General features: G+C 36.6%; 4 protein-coding genes across 4 annotated transcripts; all 4 read right to left on the minus strand.

The window, feature by feature from the left end:
• Positions 1 to 1865: 1865 nt before the first annotated feature.
• Positions 1866 to 5029, minus strand: LOC124395855 (extracellular calcium-sensing receptor-like). Its single transcript, XM_046864731.1, has 6 exons — positions 4815 to 5029; positions 4413 to 4704; positions 3530 to 4321; positions 3221 to 3448; positions 3004 to 3127; positions 1866 to 2767 (listed from the first exon to the last, which is right to left on the minus strand). The coding sequence occupies exons 1-6, from the start codon at positions 5027 to 5029 to the stop codon at positions 1866 to 1868; spliced, it is 2553 nt and encodes an 850-aa protein (XP_046720687.1).
• Positions 5030 to 6534: 1505 nt separating this feature from the next.
• On the minus strand, positions 6535 to 9908 carry LOC124395938 (extracellular calcium-sensing receptor). The gene is made up of 6 exons (XM_046864833.1): positions 9895 to 9908; positions 9364 to 9649; positions 8213 to 9025; positions 7887 to 8096; positions 7581 to 7704; positions 6535 to 7448 (listed from the first exon to the last, which is right to left on the minus strand). The coding sequence occupies exons 1-6, from the start codon at positions 9906 to 9908 to the stop codon at positions 6535 to 6537; spliced, it is 2361 nt and encodes a 786-aa protein (XP_046720789.1).
• Positions 9909 to 10646: 738 nt separating this feature from the next.
• Positions 10647 to 15152, minus strand: LOC124395939 (extracellular calcium-sensing receptor). Its single transcript, XM_046864834.1, has 7 exons — positions 15118 to 15152; positions 13619 to 13792; positions 13155 to 13440; positions 12238 to 13044; positions 11890 to 12117; positions 11681 to 11816; positions 10647 to 11563 (listed from the first exon to the last, which is right to left on the minus strand). The coding sequence occupies exons 1-7, from the start codon at positions 15150 to 15152 to the stop codon at positions 10647 to 10649; spliced, it is 2583 nt and encodes an 860-aa protein (XP_046720790.1).
• A 1917-nt stretch (positions 15153 to 17069) lies between these two features.
• On the minus strand, positions 17070 to 20359 carry LOC124395940 (extracellular calcium-sensing receptor-like). The gene is given in 7 exon segments (XM_046864835.1): positions 17070 to 17743; positions 17746 to 17967; positions 18132 to 18255; positions 18356 to 18583; positions 18684 to 19439; positions 19767 to 20055; positions 20199 to 20359. Coding segments are annotated over 7 exon segments (2454 nt in total).
• Positions 20360 to 22026: the final 1667 nt, after the last annotated feature.

Here is a 22026-nt window from a genome sequence, read left to right on the forward strand (position 1 = left end):
CCATTTTTTATGGAAAGGGAAAATACCACCAATTATAATATTACCCTCCTTCCATAGCTGTGGATATCTAGTTTCTCCATACACCCTACAAGCAGTCTCTTGTGCACCAGAAGAATTTATAATAGCTATCACTACAGGCAAGAGAGTAAAGATTGACTCCATCTAGATGTCCAGCTTTAGAAGCTTTACAGAAGAAATATTGAGAGAAAGAGACAATGAATATGCCTTCAATCTGATCTGGCAGCTCACAAAAACAGAGATAATCAATGATATTTATATTGAAGAAAATCTTAATTCTCTATAGTAATCATGTACGTCACAGCCAAAGAAGGTGTGACTTTCCATTCTGAAAGAAGTGGGCCTTTTGTATGAAGTTAAAGGTTTTACTTGTGATTACATTTAAAATAAGCAGTATATGTAGTTTTCAGTGCTACATAAAACTGAAAATTTTAAGAAATTCTATTTGGGAAACCATTCTGTGTAGTTCAGCAGTTTCTTAAATATTCAGAACAATATCTGGTGGCAGTAACCATCTTGATGTTACAGTCTAAAATATTACTCAATTATTACATAAATAACTATGTGCAAATAAATAATTAACAAATGAATGATATTGGGATCTGGGATCTGAACTATACACTTGATCTATTGTCTACATCAGTGGAGGGCCGTCAGGGCCCACAAGGCGTTTGCTGAATCACTGAATCCCAGACTTACATTTTAATATATTTTTGTTCATAAATATGTATTAAATTATTCCCAATATTCTATTCTCTTTATTTCATTGCATTTCTCTCAGGTGCGCTGCTACAAGGTGGAACGCAAATGAATGTCTGTTTATTTTTATATCCAATCAGATTTTAGCCGCCACATTACTTATTGCTTGCAGAAATGACCAGCATGGGCTCTTGGTAGCTTCAATCCATGCTTCTTAAAGAGGTTACTTTAACCAATCAGATTGCGCCTTGCTTAATCCGAGGCCCCCTATCATTTCACAATGGCCGAACTTGAGATGGGTAGAAATCAGCATACACCTGACATTCAGGGAAGAGAATTGGCCTTTAAGTGCCACTTGATTTCTGGATAAGCACTGCTGTAGCAAAATGTCTTATCTAGAAACCTTTACTCACTTCTGATCCCTTCATGTAAACAGCTTTTTAGACCAGTCACATAAACATCTTTTAAATTGCTGTTATCTACACCACTTGAATGCTGAGATCAAGCTAAACTTTCCTAATCTTTTTTTTTTTATTATTAATAGCATGCTGAAAATAGTCAGGAGGAACAGCCAGATCATGAGATGAGCATAACGTGTGAATGAGTTGGTTTATAATCGCTACCTTTTCATGTCATAAATTTGCTGTCCATCTAAAGAGCGTTCATTCAAGGTAGGTCATAATACAGCTTCCATACTGAGCATTGTTCTGTGCCCTGTTGTCATTTATGTGTCCATGTGATACTCAATAAAACCAAATGAACATAGTATAGATGTGTCTGGTATTCTTTATTTGCTTTTAGAATGATGTATTGTATGACATAATAAAAAGATGTGCATGTACTTTTTCCAATGGTACTACAAAAATCTAAAGATCAGGCAAATATCCTAATGTTTAAATTGTTGCTGTACTGCTTTGTAAATCTGTTGAGTTCCTCTAGCATTATAATTGTCACTTTTAATGACTAAAACCTTTAACCAAAGTAGACATAGAATTTAAAATATCACCCATAACAGACATTTGTGTATTTTCCCAATAGTAATTTTAGTTAAATTACATACAAAATATAAACAAATGATCTTATATCAATTTTGAGGTTGAATAAATGATATAGGTTTCATTGGTCTCTATTAATCATCAATATTTTCATTATGACACCTTTCCCATAAGCTGCTTTTTAGTGTTTTTTTCTGGCTTCATAATGATTATGTAACACTTTGGAAGGAAGATACAGAACAGCAAACCAAAGCTTGATGCTAAAATGGCAAAGATCTCCACAGCTACAGTGAATTTTCCAGGAGAGCTGACATAAGCGGGAATAAAAGTAATCCAAACTGCACAAAACATTAGCATACTGAATGTAATGAATTTTGCTTCATTAAAATTATCTGGAAGTTTTCTAGCCAGAAAAGCTAAAACGAAACATAAAAGTGCCAAAATTCCTATGTAACCCAGCACGGCCCAGAAACCTATGGTTGAGCCCAAATTGCATTCGAGAATGATCTTTTCCTTATAGTGCATTAGATTTTTGAAAGGGAAAGGAGGGGATATTGTTAACCAAAGCACACAAATGAGAACCTGTATGAAAGTGAATGCAACTACACTGAGTCTCTGTTGTGGAGGCCCAAACCATTTCATGACATTACTGCCTGGAAGTGTAGCTCTGAAGGCCATTAACACCACTATAGTTTTCCCCAAAACACAGGAGATACAGAGTACAAATGTGATCCCAAAAGCTGTGTGGCGCAGCATACAGGACCACTCAGAGGGCCGTCCAATGAATGTAAGTGAACATAGGAAACACAGAGTCAGTGAGAAGAGCAGCAGGAAGCTCAGTTCAGAGTTGTTCGCCCTGACTATTGGTGTATTTTTATGTTTGAAAAATATGAATGCTATCACCACTGTTATAACTAAACCAACAATAGAAACCGCTGTTAGCAAAATTCCCATTGTTTCCTCGTAGGACAAATATTCAATTTCCTTCTTTACGCATCTATTTTTGTCTGCATTTGACCAATAATCTTGCTGGCACTGCTCACATTCAACGGAATCTGTATGAGTGACAGAAAAAAAAAAAATTAATAAAAATTTAAAATACACAAAAAGGTTTGACAGTTTAATGAAGATATCATAAAGGTTTCTAGCATGATCACTAGCATATAGTATTTAGTGTATTTCTAACATTTTGTAGAATATTAATGACAACAGTGATGTGTTATTAGCAATATGTATATTACTTTCTGATTTTGTTACCTATACATTGTCTTCTTTTAAAGATATACATTACCGGTCATATTACTGATTTCTCCATCAGCACATGGTATGCAGTCAAAACAGCAGATGGGCTTTCCTTTCTGTACAGCTTTTCTTGTGCCAGGAGGGCAACTCTCACTGCATACAGACTTTGGCACCTTTTTAAAACAGAAAATGTGGTTACATGGTAATATGGAATAAATTTTAAGTCTTTCACATCATTGATTTCATGTGTTTTTACTTATACTCACTTGATTTGTATTTTTTGCCCAGACAATTGAGGCCATGTTTACTGCTAAACGATCAACAATTGGTAAAGAGGAATCATAAAGTCCCACCGTGACAAATTCAAACTGGTCATCTTTACTCATTTGTCGGTTTATTATTTCATATTTTGCTGGAGGATCACCATTTGCATCGAAATACACTTCTTCACCGTCTTTTGTCGTAAAGTGCACTTTTTTGAGGTTTTCCAGAAACTAATGAAATAGCACAAATTTGCAGTTAGTAGGTATTTGTGTAAAAATCTTAGGTAAGATTCAGCAATGGTATTTACTTACAGTGAACTGATCTGGCTGCTTCTTTGTAGGACACGTGTGTTGGCAATCAAGAAGACTGTGTAGAGTATAGGCTATGGCATAGATTGCTTTATAGATATTATTGAAAATTGGCATGAACGACATATCTGTAAAGGTGTTTTCTATCTCAGAGAGTTTTTCATCACCTGTACATACAGCTGAGTCCTCTGAATCATTCTGCACTGTAAATTTACACTTAAATAAAGCCTCCCAGAAATGAGTAAAAATGGCATTGCCAACTGCTTTCAGAGGTTTTATATCAAGAATAAAATCCTTCAGACCTGTCACTTTTGTTTTAGGAATGGCAAGTCCTATTGCTCCTTGTAGTATGTTGTGCGTATCTAATTTGGCCACTACTGGATCAGAGATCCAGCCTTCAGTTCCAACCCACTGATATCCAGTAATGTTGTGTTCGGAAAGCATAGGCAGCAAAACATCGAAGTCCCATTGAGTGAAAAATGCAACTATCACACGAGAAGTCGACATTTTAATTTGCTCAATGATCCTTAGCACTTTTTCTTGTGAATAGGTTGGAAAAAATGGAAGGGAGTACTCTAAGCAGACCCCAAGCTGTTCTGCCACACGAGAGAAAGTTGCCATCCCGCTATTGCCATAATCATCATCTCTTCTTATTGCTCCCACCCATGTCCAACCGAAGTGCTTGACCATCTCCGCAAGTGCTCTGCTTTGATGGAAATCACTGGGAATTGTGCGCAGAAATGATGGATATTTTCTTTTGTCACTTAGGCATTCGCAAGTGGAGTAATAACTGATCTGCAGCAAAGGTGTATCAAAAGTTATTATCTAACCTTTGAATTCTTGTTTCCATTGTCATAATTTTGCTAAGAAATGCATAAATTCTTACTAATGGCATGTGGAAAGGTCCAATACTCTTCGCTATAGCCATTGACACTGATGAATACGTCTCTCCTATTATGGCCTGCACCTGAGCTGGCTTTGTGCACATCCCTTTGTGCACTAAATTCTCATTTCCATTCAATAGTGTCATTGCTGCTTTAACACCCAAAGATGTGGAGCCACATGTGTCAAAGATCTTGTAGCCAAGCATGACTCCAGGCAATAATGAAGAACTATTGTTGATCTCTTCTATCGCAAAGATTAAGCTTTGTGCATAATGGAAGCCTTTGAATTCCATGCTGGTAATAAAAAAAAGTCAGACAAAAACACAGTTACCTTGAGATATATAATAATATCTTTTCTATATCATATAAAACATTTTTATGCATAACTTTCATATGCCGCTTACCTGGTGCACTTCACTGGAGGGGGCATGACTGAATAGGACAAGTCACTGATCTCCCAGTAACTATAAAAAGGAAAAATACCTCCGATTATGATGTCGCCATCTTTCCAAAGATGTGGGTATGCAGGTTCTCCATACAGGCTACAAGTAGTCTCATTAGCTCTGGAAAAATTGATGATGGCCATTAACACATGCAATAAAGTAAACAATGACTCCATCTACCTATACAGCTTAGATACACTGATAGTAAATGTGAGCATGTATGCATGGTCTGATGTCAGTTAGTTAAACAGGGGGAATCTCTTGTATTTATACAAATGAAAATGCAAATTCTCTATGGAAATGTTACACTTGTGATCTGCAGTCAGTGGTGTATTTACCTCTCGGCTATTAGAGTTATTTTTCTCAATGAATCTGTTTCTTTTGTTTTGCTATAATTATTTTGTATATCATTCATTTATTCATTCATTCATTCGTAAAACTATAGATTCATATTTTTTCTTTGTGTGTGTATTATTAATTATATTATAAATTATTAATGTTTGTGTATGTATCTACAATAGTTTTAAAATAGTTTTATTCCTTTTTATTTTTAATTAATTTTCCAAAGATTTTAAACAAACTTCTTTCACGTTGTCATTATGGGGTATTGTTGTAGTATTTTGAGGAAAATTTTATCCATTTTGGAATAAGTGTGTAACATAACAAATGTGGAAAAATTGAAGCGCAGTAAAAATACTTTCCTGGATGCACTATAGTATCTGATAATATATGCCAATCTACCAATCTACCTATCTGTTTTTGTATTCCACGTGCATAGCTACCATTTTTATAATTATTTCAGTGTCCAACTGAGACCAAATTTAGCAGATTTTTGAATGCTTCAAAGATTTTGTCAAGCATCTGTACATAGTTTGGTGCTTTTCAAAAACATTCCATCCAATTTTCTTTGCCCCTGCTAGACATAAACTTTTTTTTATGATGGTGTTTTTGTTTTTTTAATTAAAAAAATTATCCTTGATTGTGGCAGCAAAATGTCTTGAAAAAGTATTTCTCGAGTACTAGCCTCCTCCTTCTTCATTACATTAATAATAATAATTTTACATCACCCAAGATTTATATAAAACTAATGTAATGTGTTGATCAGCATTTTATGCACTTTACTTTTATGTCCTAGAACCATGTTCTTACAGCATAACCAGTCATTTCAAATGTAATTAGACTTGCATGGCTTAGTATGGCTGCTATAGTAACCATTAACAATACATGAACTAAATATTTTAGCAATAAGCTTTCCTAGCATGTATTGGTGATTGAACCTTGAGTTTCTATTCCTAGTTTTATCATTGTCATATAAAACCAAAGTTTAGTAGGTGACAACTCAGTGAGGTTTAATGAAAATGTGGCCATATTACAATGGTATTTTTTATCAAATGCAACTTTGTTGGAAATCTTGACATGTGTACACACATACACAGGAAGGTTTCCAAGTTATCATCACTGATTTGTTGTTCTTGTTTGTATAGAACCACTGTATTCTGGTTGGATTTCATCTTCATTTTATTTAATGAATGTCATACATTTAAATCATGGCCAGGTTTACATATATAATTTTATATAAAAATAAAAAGAAAAAAAAGCACCAAGCATCCAGGACACATACGTATTAATATGCTTGTTGGTTTCTTTATTCACAATGTGTATACCATATGTGTGAACCTGTTCAAAGTGGTTTGGATGGTGTTTTACCTATCATATGTTTTTTGGTGTTTTTGTCAGGCCTAAGTAAAATTATGTAGCACTTTGGAAGAAATATACAAAAGAGTAATCCAGAGCTTGAGGCTAATATAGCAAAGATCTCCACAGCTACAATAAACTTTCCAGGAGAGCTGACATACGCTGGAATAAATGTAATCCAAACAGCACAGAATATGAGCATGCTGAATGTAATGTATTTGGCCTCGTTAAAGTTATCAGGTAGCTTCCTTGCAAGAAAAGCCAAAATGAAACACAAGAAAGCCAGAAAACCTATATATCCAAGCACAGCCCAGAAGCCTAAAACTGATCCCACGTGACATTCTAAAATGATTTTATCTTTGTAGTGGTACATATTTTTGTAAGGAAATGGAGGCGAAATTGTCAACCAAAGACTACAAATGAAGACTTGAATGAAAGTAAAAGAAATTACACTGAGTCTCTGCTGTGCAGGTCCAAACCACTTCATGACATTACTACCTGGAAGTGTAGCTCTAAATGCCATTAACACAACTACTGTTTTTCCCAGAACACAGGAGATGCAAAGAACAAAGGTGATCCCAAATGCTGTGTGGCGCAACATACAGGACCATTCAGAGGGACGACCAATGAAGGTAATTGAGCAAAGGAAACACAGACTTAGAGAAAAGAGCAGCAGGAAGCTCAGTTCAGAGTTGTTGGCCCTGACAATTGGAGTTTGTCTGTAGTAAAAGAAAATGAACCCAACTGTAATTGTGAGACATCCACCGAACAAAGAGAATGCCATCAGCAGAATACCCATAAGTTCATTAAAGTTCAGGAATTCAATATTTTTCAGATCGCACTGAGTCTTGTTCTTATTCGACTTGTATTCGAGAGGGCATGGGAGACATGTCACTGCATCTGAAACCACAGATATATTAAAAATGCAAAATGTAGACGATTCAGAATTGTATGAAGTCATGTGAGCTTTTAGCGGACGTCTTAAAAGCACCAAAAGAAGTAATGTAAATGAAAGGAGACTGGTCTTCTCACTTGTGGTGTTGCTGAACTCCCCATCTGCACAGGGTATGCAGTCAAAGCAGCAAATTGGCTTTCCTTTAATGAAAGCCCTACTGGTGCCTGGTGGACAGTTTTCACTACATACAGACAGCGGAACCTGGAGTATATAGGTAAAACATTTTAGAGCCTTTTAGCAATAGCCATACAGTAATAAGAAGAAGAAGAAGAAGAAGAAGAAGAAGAAAAAGAAGTGGAAGTAGAAGAAAAAGAAGAAACATATTGAGAGGAGTGATAAATCAGGATTTTTCAAGCTTTGCTTACTGTATGCTGATCTCTTGCCCAGACTGCACTGTCTGTATTAATTACAAACTCCTGCCCATCTTGCCGAGATGCATCATACATACCAATGGACTCAAATGTTACCCCTCCTTCACCTTTTTTTTGCCAATTGACAATGGCATAGCGTGCAACTGGGTCACCCAACTTATCAAAATGTACTGTATCTCCATTCTTAGTAGTGAAGTTTACTTGAGCCAGGTAATGAAGCACCTGAAAAATAGGACATTGACTTATTTGCTTGTTTGTTCATTTATTTTACTTTGTATTGACCAAAAAATGGCAAAAATAGACAAATGTGTGCAATGGAATTGCAGTGTTTACATTACCTGCCATGGCTCTATGCTTCTTTTATCTGCACATGTACCATTGGTAAATGGCCCCTTCCCATCATGGCAGCTTAAAAGCCTATCCATAGCATAAGCCACTGCATAAACAGCTTTATAAATGTTGTTCAATAAGCTAGCATCTGACACGTCTGTGAAGCTTGTGTGTGCATTCTCAAGGGACTCATCTCCAGTGCAGGATTTTTCAGCCTTCTGTGACTGTGAGCTTAAAGTACAGTCAAACACACTCTCCCACAGTTCAACCAGACCTGAATTACCAGGTTGTAAAGAGGGTCGCCTGCTTGCAATAAACTCTTTCAAGCCAGGAATTTTAGCATTTGGCACAGCAAGGCCTACTGCACCACCAACCACAGCATAATTTATGTCATTTGATAAGTAGCTGTAGGTGATCCATCCTTCACTTCCAACCCACTGAAAACCAGTCACATTTTGATAGTAAAGCTCTGTTATGAGGATATCCAGGTCATTCCCATCTGCAAAAGCTACAATGACCTTGGATGTAGATGCCTTGATGATATCCACAACATTTAGAAACTTTTGTCTGGTATCAGTCCTGTATATAGCCACAGAGTACTCAATACATATGCCCTCATTTTCAGCAGCTTCTAGAAAACTGGCCATTCCGTTATTTCCATAGTCACTTCTACTTCTTAGAGCTCCTACCCAAGTCCAACCAAAATACCTGACCAGCTTTGCCAGGGCTCTGCTCTGATAATAATCATTGGCAATTGTCCTGAAGAAAGAGGGATACTCTTTTCTATTGCTCAGACATGCGCAGGTAGCTGAGTGGCTAATCTGGAAAAGATTAGTACATGATATGAGTAGTATTAGATACAGTATGATATAATATATGATTTTATAATATACTGTTAAAAATATTGTACTTGATTACTGAACATGGAAAATTAAAGTTTAATGTTTCTATTTCAAAAATTATAAAATATAATGTATAGAATACAAACAAATCTATAGAATATAAAACCTAAAAACAGCATATAACTATGTAATTAAAATTGTATTTATAATGATAGGTATATATTAGATATACACACAAATATTTCATATGTCAAGCGATTTGCATTGTTTTCCGTCTAAACAGCACAACAGTGATTCCAGAATACACATTTACTCACCACTGGTATATAAAATGGGCCCATAGTCTTTGCAATGCCTATAGTTGCTGTCGAAGTGGTTTCCCCAATGACAGCATGCACCATGGAAGATTTTGTGCAGTTATCTTCTTCCACTCCTGGCCTGTTCATGAGAAGCAGAGATGCCTTTACTGAGAGAGGAATGCTTGGACAGGAACCATATATTCTGTAGCCCAGTGTAAGGTCACGAAGAAGATCTGTGCTATTGTTAATCTCCTCAATAGCAAATATCATTGTCATGGCATATTGCAATTCCCCAGGATCAATCCTAAAACATGATAGATAGATAGATAGATAGATAGATAGATAGATAGATAGATAGATAGATAGATAGATAGATAGATAGATAGATAGATAGATAGATAGATAGATAGATAGATAGATAGATAGATAGATAATGAGAATACTTCTATTATATATATTTTTTTACTTTAAGTCTCCACCTACCGTTTTGGTGTTCTAAAACATTTTCTTTTAGGTTTGTATTATACAGTTATTTACCTACCCACTTACCCATAACATCTCATATTTCCAGGGTTGGCCAGCAGTGTTGGATTTATACCGACAGGATATTGATGAAATGAAAAAATGCCTCCTATAGATACATCCCCCTCTTTAAAAAAATGAAGGAGTTCATCTGTTCCGTATGCCTTGCATTGCTGATCTTCAGCATTAGCAGTAAAAAATATAATCATTAGTATATCTGCTAGTGAAAGCATGACTCTATAGGAAGTATATGTCTCTGATACTTGGACTATACCTATCCCACAATGTCCTTATGTACTACTAATAACTGTGGAACATGGGACCTAATTTGCATGTTCTCCAATGATGAAATCAACTGCAGCAATTAATACAAAAAAAAAAAAAACATGCAGTGTTGTGTGGATTTTACACCCAATCAGACTGTATTACGTTGTTGTTTTTTAATGCTTTATGTTAATATGAATAAGTGTAACACGTGTTATTATTATTATTATTATTATTATTAGTAGTAGTAGTAGTAGTAGTAGTAGTATTAATTATCATCATCATCATCATCATCATATAATTTCTGTTTTAATGCACCTCTTAGATATATATCAGCAGTCAATCCAGACAAATTTACTAAAAATCAATCATGATATCAAAGTGAATGTTAAAATAAAATTTTAATAATACACTCAGACAATAACACATGCATCAAAATATTACTATGATTGAACGTTTTTCCTTTATCTCATTTATTTTAAACTCATTAACAAACTTAATTCGATACAAAATAATTAATTGCTATGTGATTTTGTATTTACTCTGCCCATGAGATGTTTTCGTGTATTCTTTTCAGGCTTAAATATAATAATGTAACATTTTGGAGTAAATATACAGAATAATAAACCAAAGCTTGATGCTAAAATGGCAAAGATCTCCACAGCTACAGTGAATTTTCCAGGAGAGCTGACATAAGCTGGAATAAAAGTGATCCAAACTGCACAGAAAATAAGCATGCTGAATGTGATGAATTTGGCTTCATTAAAATTATCAGGCAACTTCCTAGCCAGAAAAGCTAAAATAAAACATAAAACAGCCAAAAGTCCTATATATACCAGCACGGCCCAGAAACCTATAGCTGAGCCCAAATCACATTCTAGTATTATTTTGTCTGTGGAATGAGCCATGTTTTTTTGAGGCACCGGGGGTGCTAGTGTTAACCACAGAATGCATATAATAATTTGAAAAAGGGTGCAGCAGAAAACACTCATTCTTTGCACAGGCACTGAACACTTGGGGAAACTGCTTCCTGGCACTGTGGCTTTAAATGCCATTACTACTGCTATTGTTCTTGCTAAAACACAAGACATACAGAGTGCGAAAGTAATGCCGAATGCTGTGTGGCGTAGCATACAGGACCACTCAGAAGGCTCTCCAATGAAAGTAAGTGAACAAAGAAAACAGAGAGTCAGAGAGAAAAGCAGCAAGAGACTCAGCTCAATGTTGCTTGCCTTTACAAGTGGTGTGTCTCTAAAATAGTAAAATACCAATCCTACAGCTATAGTAATAGTAACTCCTGTTAACGAAACAGCTGTCAGGAGCATCCCCATGTTTTCATCGAATGAAAGGAATTCCACTTTCTTTGGAACACACAGGCTATGATTTTCATTTGACCAGTACTCCAGTGGGCATCTGATACATTCAACAGAATCTAAAATAAGAAAAAAAAATGGTTACAATCATTTATGAGAAACTCATTTTTGTTTTGTTGTTTATTTGTATCTGGTTCTTTTATATTTCAGCCATTAGGTAGCCCATGGACACATACCAGTCTCATTGCTGATTTCACCAACGGGGCATTGTATACAGGCAAAGCAGCATGGTGGTCTTCCTTTGATTTGTGCCTGTCTGAATCCTGGCTGACAGCTCTCACTGCACACAGATCTCGGCCTCTGACACACATTCTGATTCAGTTATACAGTACTTCCGATACATTTACTATAACCTCAGGTTTCTTCATCTGTACATCATACCTACCAAATTACTATTTCCAGCCCAAACTATATTAACTGGATTCATGACAAACTGCTTGTCAGTTGGAAGAGAGGCATCATAGTAACCCACTGAAACAAAGTTTATGTCTCCAGCAGAATTCTTCTGCCAGTTCACCAGCTCATATTTCGCAGTAGGGTCTCCATTAGCATTAAAATACACACGTTCACCAGATGGCATTGTAAAGTTCACACTCTGTAAGAACTGTAATACCTGCAGGGAGAAATGATGTGCTTTTATTACATGAATTTATATTTGATATAGCAATCATCTCAGTATACTTTTTTTTCTTTGAACTGTTTTTTCTTTCTTATTTATATATATTTGTTTTACCTGACCCGGTTGAAACATGTTCTTTTTAGTGCAGTTTCGATCATCAAAGGAACCATCAGCATTGCAAGCCAATGTGTTATGTAGGGCATGAGCTATTGCATAAACTGCCTTATACACATTGTTGGAAATCCTTAGCTCTGAAACATCAGTGAATGTATTATTTATAACTTTTAGGTCTTCAAAACCAGTGCAAAGTTTCACATTCTCTGCTGTTGGTGAAAATTGACACCCAAATGTACTTTCCCAGAATTCTATCAACAGGGAATTTGAGGGAATCTGGGATGGGTGGACCTTCACAAGGAAGTTCTTTAGACCTGGAATTTTAGATTTATTAATGGTAAATCCTAATGCACTACTAATTACTATTGATGTCCTTTCGGTTGCTAAGTATCTAGCAGTGATCCAGGACTCACTGCCTACCCATTGAAGCCCTGTCACATTTTGCACAAAGGCCTCCTCTAACAAAACATCCATTTCATTTTGAGCCAAAAATGCTACTAACACTTTAGATGTCCCCTTTTTAATTATTTCTACAACTTTAACAATGCTCTCCTTTGAATTTGTCCTTAGAATTGCTTCATTATACTCAATGCATACTCCTTCTTTTTTAGCTGCCTCCACAAATGTGGCCATGCCATTGTTGCCATAGTCATTGTCACTTCTCACTGCTCCTACCCAGGTCCATCCAAAATACTTCACTAGTTGAGCCAGAGCTCTGCTCTGGTAGTAGTCACTAGGAATTGTTCTGAAGAAAGAAGGATATTCTTTTCTGTTGCTCAGGCAAGCACAGGTAGCAAAATGACTGATCTGTTTAAAGCAGACAAAGACATCACATAAAAAAAAAAAAATCAAGACAGTATTATTAATTAGACATGTAAATAAATGAACTAAAACTGTTTTATGTCCAAACATTTTACCACTGGAATCTTAAATGGCCCTGTTACTCTTGACATCACTATAGTTGAGGAAGACTCTGATTCTCCAATGATGGCCTGCATTGCTGCCTGCCCAGAGCAGGTTTCTTGAGCTGTATGCTCCTGCCCATTTATTAAACCCATAGTTGATCTCATTGAGGCTAACGTTGAGCCACAGCTATCAAATATCTTATATCCAATAGAAATATTAGGGAGCAGGCTACTATTGTTTATTTCATCAATAGCAAAGATCATAGTCTGAACAAACCGGAATTCTCTGAAATTCAGACTAAACAAATACAGATAAACAACATCTTGTCAATATTGCAAAGTGTTATATAGTTTACATTTTTTTTTTATGTTTTAGTTTATATGGTTAAGCTTTATATACACAGTACATAATTCCTAAAATGCAAAATGGTATCTATAGACTACAATACAGTTACAAAGCTTAAAAAGAAACAAACCTTGTGCAGACTAGACGTTGTGGCTTCTCAGTAAATGAGAGTGTCTGCAATGAAATTTTGCTGTGAATTGAAAAAGCTCCTCCAATGATGACATCACCATCCTTGGAGAGCTGGGGGTACTCTGGATTCCCAATCATTTGACAATTGGCCTTTTCTCCATTTACTTTGAAGACACTAAGGAACAATATAGCATAGAGAAACATTACAGAGGTTGTGAGGCACTAGCCTATTTTCCCTGTTACAAATGAAGAGCAAGTTATATAGGGTTTGCTGTATCCTTCTGGGTGCAATATGCAATCATGTGATCATATAATGTATCTCAACACATGATTCTTAGTATGATGGAAGTGGTTACATCACTGTTAATCAAATAATATATTCAGTGATGATGATTGAACAATATAGATAATCAATACAGTGACTCTCCAGAAAATTGGGACGGTGAAATCACTTTTATAGGACACGTGGCATCTATACCCTGACAGGTTTCCATTGTTTGGCTGATTGGTGTATATAAATATGTGATTTTTCACTACAACCGCTGAACCACTCTGAAAGAAGAATGAACAATGTTTTTAGAACATTCTGTATAGTTACTTTATGTTCTATAGTGAATCGCATATTGACTTTTCACACTTTTTTATTTTCTTGACTCTGTCACTTTCCCTTTCTAAATTCACGGACTAAAATTTATGCCCACTGATCAGTCAAAGCAATATGACCACCTGCCTAATATTGTGTTGGTCTCTCGTTTGCTGCCAAACAATCCTGACCCAACAGGCATTAACAGCATTTGCATCTTCAACAATTTAAGCTACAGTAGATTTGGCCGCCCATGACCCTGTCACCAGTTCACCACTGTTCCTTCATTGGAGCACTTCCTTGGAGAGATACTGACCACAGCAGACCAGGAACAACCCACAACAGCTGCAGTTTTGGAGATGCTCTGACCCAGATGTCTAGCCATCACAATTTGTCAAACCCACTTAAATCCTTAAGCTTGCCCATTTTAACTGCTTCTAACACATAGGCTTTAAAGAGAACATTTTCACTTGCTGCCTAATATATCCCACCCACTACCAGGGGCCATGATGAAGAGATAACCAGTGTTATTCACTTTACCACTCACAATGTTATATTGTCATAATATTATGTATGCTCAGTGCATGTTGATAGTTAGTGAAAATCCATTCTTTTACCTACCAGTGCATTTATTTATATGCCACTGGCTGGAACTCATCAACATTTCTAGCCTAGGTCAATTCCCTTACTCTTCATTAAAAAACTTATGCACTGTCTCACTTCCCTCTCACTCTTACACTAAATGGCTTGGAAGGTTTTCGAATGTTTTCCTCCCCAAACTCCAATGCCTATAAGTATTTCATCCTGTGCCTTCTTCTTCATTTTTTTATATGACTTCTGTGAAAACTTTAGGAAAAGGGAGACCTCCCCAGTTTACGGAGGCCCTAACAACCCAATGTATTAAATTAATTCATTACTCTAGATCTCTTCTAACAGTGTTGGGCTCTAGCATAGCCCCGAGATTCAGCAAAGTACACAAGCCTCTTCACCATGCCAAGGACTCCATGCTCAAAGGCACTAGTCCACACTCTGGTTTGTCCTATGTATACATATTCATTTAGAGCATTTGGTAAACAGCCTTATCCTGAGTGACAATTATCTATAAGCAGTTGAGTTAGGGCCTAGGTCCCCTGGTGGTCTAGTGGTTAGGATGCGGTGCTCTCACCGCTGTGGCCCGGGTTCGATCGATGGTCAGGGAACCAACCACAGCCACTCTTAGTGCCGGTCCCAAGCCCAGATAAATGGGGAGGGTTGTGTTAGGAAGGGCATCCAGCGTAAAACATGTGCCAAATCAAACATGCGGAGGATCTGCTGTGGCGACCCCTATTGGGAGAAGCCGAAAGAAAGTTTAAGTTGAGTTAGAGGCCTAGTCAGAGGACTAGTAGTGGCAACTTGGTGGTGCTGGGATTTAAACTCCTGATTAACATCATTACCACTGAGCCAACACTTCCAGTCTAAGCAGTCTTACTAAAAATGGTGACACACTTGGACTAGATACAGTATTTAAAGTACCCATTTTTAACTGCCTAGGACTCACTAAAAAAAGTTCACTGATAGAACGATAAGATTAAGAAACTCTAAATCTCCACTGTAAGCTTTAGTTTCAGTAAAATGTCATTCTGGATAATGTTATAAATTGGCAGGATGCTACCAAAGGCTGATTTGTGATTTAGCAAAAAAAAGATTTGTGGATCCAAACAGGTATGGCTAAATGGGAATCATTTTTGTTCTGAATTTCTAACAAGCCCTCCCACATCCAATAACCACAATGGCATAATAATCTAATTCGGCTCAAACAGTACTATGGGGATAGAGGGGCATTTGTTAAAGTGGACAATGTATGTAACCCAGGCTTTCTGACTGTTAGGTATATTTTGTCACCCTATTTCACAGAAAACTTAATTTAAAGAGGGTAGTTATTAAATGTTAAGTAAAACCATGGTGATTAACACCATTGATGGGCTTTTAATTGTTGTATAATGAAAAATGTCACTGATAAAAAAGATCAGATCCAGAACTCTTAAATAGGATAAGATGGAACAGGGTACTGTGAGTAATTTTTGGTCTTTATCTCTAAACACTAATATTCGATAATATCCCAGTGTTAACTAAAAACATCGCTGCAATCCATGTAGGAAATGCTGGCTCAAGGCTTTTGCTTTATTATAATTTATTTGGGCTAATTTTCATTACAGCAAATTCCTGTCTTCTTTTGTCTGCATTTTTTAGATGACAGTGGTTTGGTTTCTAATTAGCATATATTAAAATTTGTTGTTTTTCAATTGCTCTTTTTATAAGACATTGAATTTTGAGGTCGGATGCTAATGGCAGGACTTTTCTTATCTCTGTCCCAATTTCTGCTTGTCAATAATCAGCAACTGGTATGACCTTATTTACACCTATCTTATCCTACTGCCCTGGAGCCCTCCTCTCCAAGGAGGAATGTGTGCCTATATCAGGGTTTGTCTTCAGCATATTTTGTGAAGCCTAATGTGTATTTTTAATATTTGTAGCTAGTTTCATTGTGTTATATTTGCAAGTCTGGTCTGGTTCTATTTGTTACTGGCTATTATAATTGTTGTGAGTGGTTAGGTGATGTCTTACATTTTTGGTCTAAACACCATGTCACTGGAACGATTACTATCAGGGTTATGCTGCACAAAAATAGACCAGTAGTATTAAACCAGAAAAGTAAATAAAATATAAGCCACTTAAAAGTTAGGGTTTACTCTAAATAACTGCAATTGACATGTTCATATACAAAATTAAGTTTTAATAAACATTTTCTCTTCATTAGCCTATTAGAAGACATTTCAAAATTCATTCCATTATGTTTATTACTGCATATTTAAATGTTTTTACTTTGCCGTTACATTTTGCCCATCATATGTTTCTTTGTGTTTAGTTCAGGTTTAAACAGAATAATATAACATTTAGGAGTAAATATACAGAACAGTAGAGCAAAACTGGAGGCCAGAATGGCAAAGATCTCCACAGCTACAGTGAATTTTCCAGGAGAGCTGACATAAGCTGGAATAAAGGTGATCCACACTGCACAGAATATGAGTATACTGAATGTGATGAATTTTGCTTCATTAAAATTATCTGGCAGCTTTCTAGCTAGAAAAGCCAGAAGAAAACACAGGAAAGCCAGAAATCCTATATACCCCAGCACGGCCCAGAAACCTATAGGTGAACCCAAGTTACACTCTAATATGATCTTTTCCTTGTAGTAGTTCATGTTCATGTAGGGGACAGGAGGAGAAATTGTTAACCAAAGGACACTAATAAGAACCTGTATAAGAGTGAATGCAACTACACTGAGTCTCTGCTGTAGAGGCCCAAACCATTTCATAACATTACTGCCTGGAAGTGTAGCTCTGAAGGCCATTAACACCACCACAGTTTTCCCCAGAACACAGGAGATACAGAGTACAAATGTGATTCCAAAAGCTGTGTGGCGCAGCATACAGGACCACTCAGAGGGCCGTCCGATGAAAGTAAGTGAACAGAGGAAACACAGAGTCAGTGAGAAGAGCAGCAGAAGCTCAGCTCAGAGTTATTAGCCTTAACAATTGGAGTGTCTTTTTTCATTAGGAATAAAATAGCTACTAAGACAGTTATTGCAGCACCAAGCAGAGAAAAAAGTACCAGTATAATCCCCATAACCTCTGAAAATGACAGAAACTCTATAACTTTTAATACACATTTATCTCTTTCAGCATTAGACCAATATTCTCCTGGACACTGCTCACAGTTATTTGAATCTGCAAAATAATCATGGTTATTATCATTAGGAAGGGAATTTGACATTTTGTCATGCTTTATATGTTAATTCATTTTTTCAGCAACTGTACCCTAAATAATAAGAGGATTATACAAAATGTACAATTAACAGCTTGTCTTTGAAACTTGGTGATGCTGAAGTTACCTGTCTGGTTACTGATCTCTCCCTCTGCACATGGTATACAGTCGTAACAGCAGACAGGCCTTCCTTTCTGTGCAGCTTTCCTGGTTCCTGGAGGACAGCTTTCACTGCACACAGACCTTGGCTTCTAATGTGAACACACAATTTTATTGATATCATCAGGGCTTTCCACATAAAATGTAGAATATTTTTTATATATAATATGTATAACACATAATTAAAGATACCTCTTTAATTTCCCCAGCCCAAAGTATATCTTCACCATTTAGAACAAATTGTTGTCCAGTTGGCAGAGAGGCATCATAATAGCCCACTGCTTTAAACACCACTTCTCCATTTAACCCTCGTTGCCAGTTCACCACATCATACTTTGCAGCTGTTGCACCAGTGCTGTCAAACCAAATCTGTTCTCCTACTTTAGTGGTAAAATTTACCTTTTTTAGTGACTCACCAACCTTTAAAATGGAAAAGAATACAAAGATTAATTTCTTGACATTTATCAATTTTTTAACAAAGCTTCACTCAACATAGCTTAGCTTCTCTTGTTTCTGTTACCTGCCATGGTTGTATTGTTTTGTTTTTCTTACAACTCTGGGTTTCTGTGCATCGCAGCAAGCTTTGGAGAGAATGTGCCACAGCATAAACTGCATTGTAAATATTATTTGCATATCTTAATTCCAATATATCTTCATTGTACTTTTGGAATGGAATCATATCCTCATATTTACTGCAGTCGCTTTCAGTTTGAGAAATGTTTCCTTTCGCTTGTAAGCATGGGACTGCTGTTTGCCAAAACTCTTCTATAACATACTCAGCAAAACCACCAATGTTCATTTTTCCCACATCCAAACCAATAGATCCAGCAAGTATGTTGTAACTTGCTGGTGTTACTAGATTGACTGCAGTAATCCATCCTTCAACACCAATCATCTGGTAGCCGGTGACATTCTTTAAAATGAGGTGATCTATCAGAATATTCATATCAATGTGAGCAAGAAACATGATAATAACTTTAGCTGTGCCCTTCTTTATAATATCTGCCACTTTCTTGATTTTTTCAGGATCTGACCGGTCAAACTTCTCGGCATACTCAACACATATTCCCTCCTCTTTGGCTGCATTCAAAAAAATGGCCATTCCACTGTTGCCATAGTCATTATCACTGTTTACAGCTCCCACCCAAGACCAGCCTAAGTGCTTGACTAAATATGCCAGTGCTGTACTCTGGTAGTAGTCACTCGCTATGGTCCTGAAGAAAGAAGGGTACTCTTTTCTATTACTCAAACATTCACATGTGGAAGCGTGACTTATCTAGTGGAGAAAAGCAAAAAAGTGTTGTTGCATTATCATTTGCTTTTTAACAAAATGAAATTATTAAATTACAATAGCAACAGTCATTTTCTTGGAAAAAGAAACACAAAATAAAAGGAAATTCAGTGAAAAATAAGCTTATGTTACTAGTGATGAAAGATTGCTAAAAATAAATAGATGGCAAACACCCTCAGCTCATAACATAATAATTTCTTTTTTGTAAGAATATTCTTATGTGTATACTTAAACACAAATAAAAACAATTCACAAGTTTGTTTTGTATAATTAAATTGTTATTAAATAATTATTAGAATATTTGCTTCTTACCACTGGAATTTTAAAAGGCCCTGTACTTTTTGTGAGCACTATAGTCGGGGAAGACTCTGACTCCCCTATAATGGCTTGGACTACTGCTTGTCCAGAGCAGGCATCATCTGCTGTTATATCCTGACCATTCATCAAAGCCATTGCTGCCTTCATAGATAACAATCTTGAGCCACAGTTATCATATATCCTGTAGCCAATTGAAATATTTGGGAGCAAACTGTTGCTTCTGTTGATTTCTTCAATTACAAAAATCATGGTCTGAGCAAAGCGAAATTCTCTGAGGTTAAATCTATAATGTATACAGAAAACATGAGAACATATAAATTACATATAATAAAAAAGCAATGTAGTTAATACATGAATAAATACTTACATTAGTTACATAAATGGTACAAATGTAATACAAATATGAAATGATATACTACAACAAACCTGATGCAGATTAAAGGTGGAGGTTTTTCAGTATATTGCAGTGACTGCATTTGTGTACCACTATGTATTGAAAACACAGCTCCGATTATCACATCTCCATCTTTCGATAATAGAGGAAATGCTGGTTTTTCCAAAATATGGCACGTTTCTCCCTTTGCCATGCTAAGAGAAAGAAATAGTACAAGGAATCGCATCACAGAATCTATCCGATGCTTTTTGCCGAATTAATCCTTAACAGATGTAGTCTTCACACGTTTATATACATGTTCTGGAGGTAACTATTCAGCCTGGACAAATCAGAGAGGTGGTTAGCTTTGTGATGTCATTAATGGACAGCATGTTTTCTGCGTCCATCTGGTGTCATTCAAATCTATTAAGACTGGTGCACTGGAAATAAGGTAAAGGCTTCAGAAAACTCAAAAAGTGGCTTTTCTTATTTTCTGCCACTATTTTGTTCTCTTTTTCATCATTTCAGTTTATGATGCACATACAGTATATGCCCACACATGGAATTGTGTTGTTCAGGTCATCCTCCTTTTCTTACCATTTTTAAATAGTGTTCTTTAACAATTGGCATTGTCACACAAAGCTTTATAGAAATGAACCGATTCAGCATATTGATTTCAAAGTAAAAAATAAACAAAAAAAAAACAATAGAAATGAACTCATACATGTCTTCAGCAAATGTATCAAATGTACAAATGTATCTCTCAAAAGCAAGCCTGAGGCAACAAAACGTTTGTCTGGCCAACTAGTGGGCAATCCACTCACCAACTTTTCTAACTAACTTTTCTAACTCCATTTTTAAATTGGTGCTCAACCACTACCCAACCTTAAGCCTGATTCAGACCACCAAGCTCTATTATGTTATGCTTTGGACACAGAAAAAGTTCCTGTCCCTCAGAACTAATTACATCCTGGACATATGAATGTGGAAGCAGACTTGCTGTCCAGACAAGCTTTGACACATGGGGAATGAAAACTCAAAGTAGTCAGTCAAATTTGGAAAAGGTTCTACGAAGCAGAGGTGGACCTCTTTGCTTCACAGGAGAGTGTTTCTGACTCCCCCAGCTGGGTCTGGACACAATGGCCCATATGTGATCCAAACTTCACCTGTGTTTCCCCTGTATTTGTGTTTCACCTGATCTCTCAGCTCTTACCAGTTCCACCAACAAAGATTTCTCTTCTTACTGATAGCACCTATTGGCCAACCAGAGTGTGGTTTTCAGATCTAATACCCCTCATTGATGGCTCGCCTTTGGCGATTCTTATCAAGAGAGATATCCTTTCTTAGGTGCAGGGAACAGTGTTTCATTCTCAGCCCAAGCTCTGGAAAGGGACCAACTAATAGATGCTGCATTACCAACCAATGTAGTACAGACTTTTCCTTCACTACGAGAATCTATGCCTTTAGATGGCATGTTTTTTAAAAGTTGGTATATGAAACACCTTTCAGACCCAGTTCACTGCCAAGTTTTTTCAATGCTGTAGTTTCTGCAAGAAAAACTGTCCTCGGGTACATGTCTTGGTTTGCCAATTTCAGTGTGCCATGCTCTGATCAACAAGGTCTCTGTAGAAAACCACCATCTAGTTGTGGAATTTATTCATAGAGCTAAGCGAATTAGCCTTCTCACCAGATAGGGACAGTCCCTTCAAGGGGGTAGTAGTGCTTGAGCATCTGGTTGGGAACCCATTTAAACCACTAGAACCTGTCAACCTGAGACCTCTTCAATGTGTGCACATACTACACAGACTTGAAAGCCCAAACAAAACTTGCCAGCCAACAGAGATGGCAAAAGTACACACATCCTTCACTAATCGTAGAAGT

The sequence above is a fragment of the Silurus meridionalis genome, chromosome 13 (genome assembly GCF_014805685.1).
Source record: "Silurus meridionalis isolate SWU-2019-XX chromosome 13, ASM1480568v1, whole genome shotgun sequence".
Taxonomy (NCBI): domain Eukaryota; kingdom Metazoa; phylum Chordata; class Actinopteri; order Siluriformes; family Siluridae; genus Silurus; species Silurus meridionalis.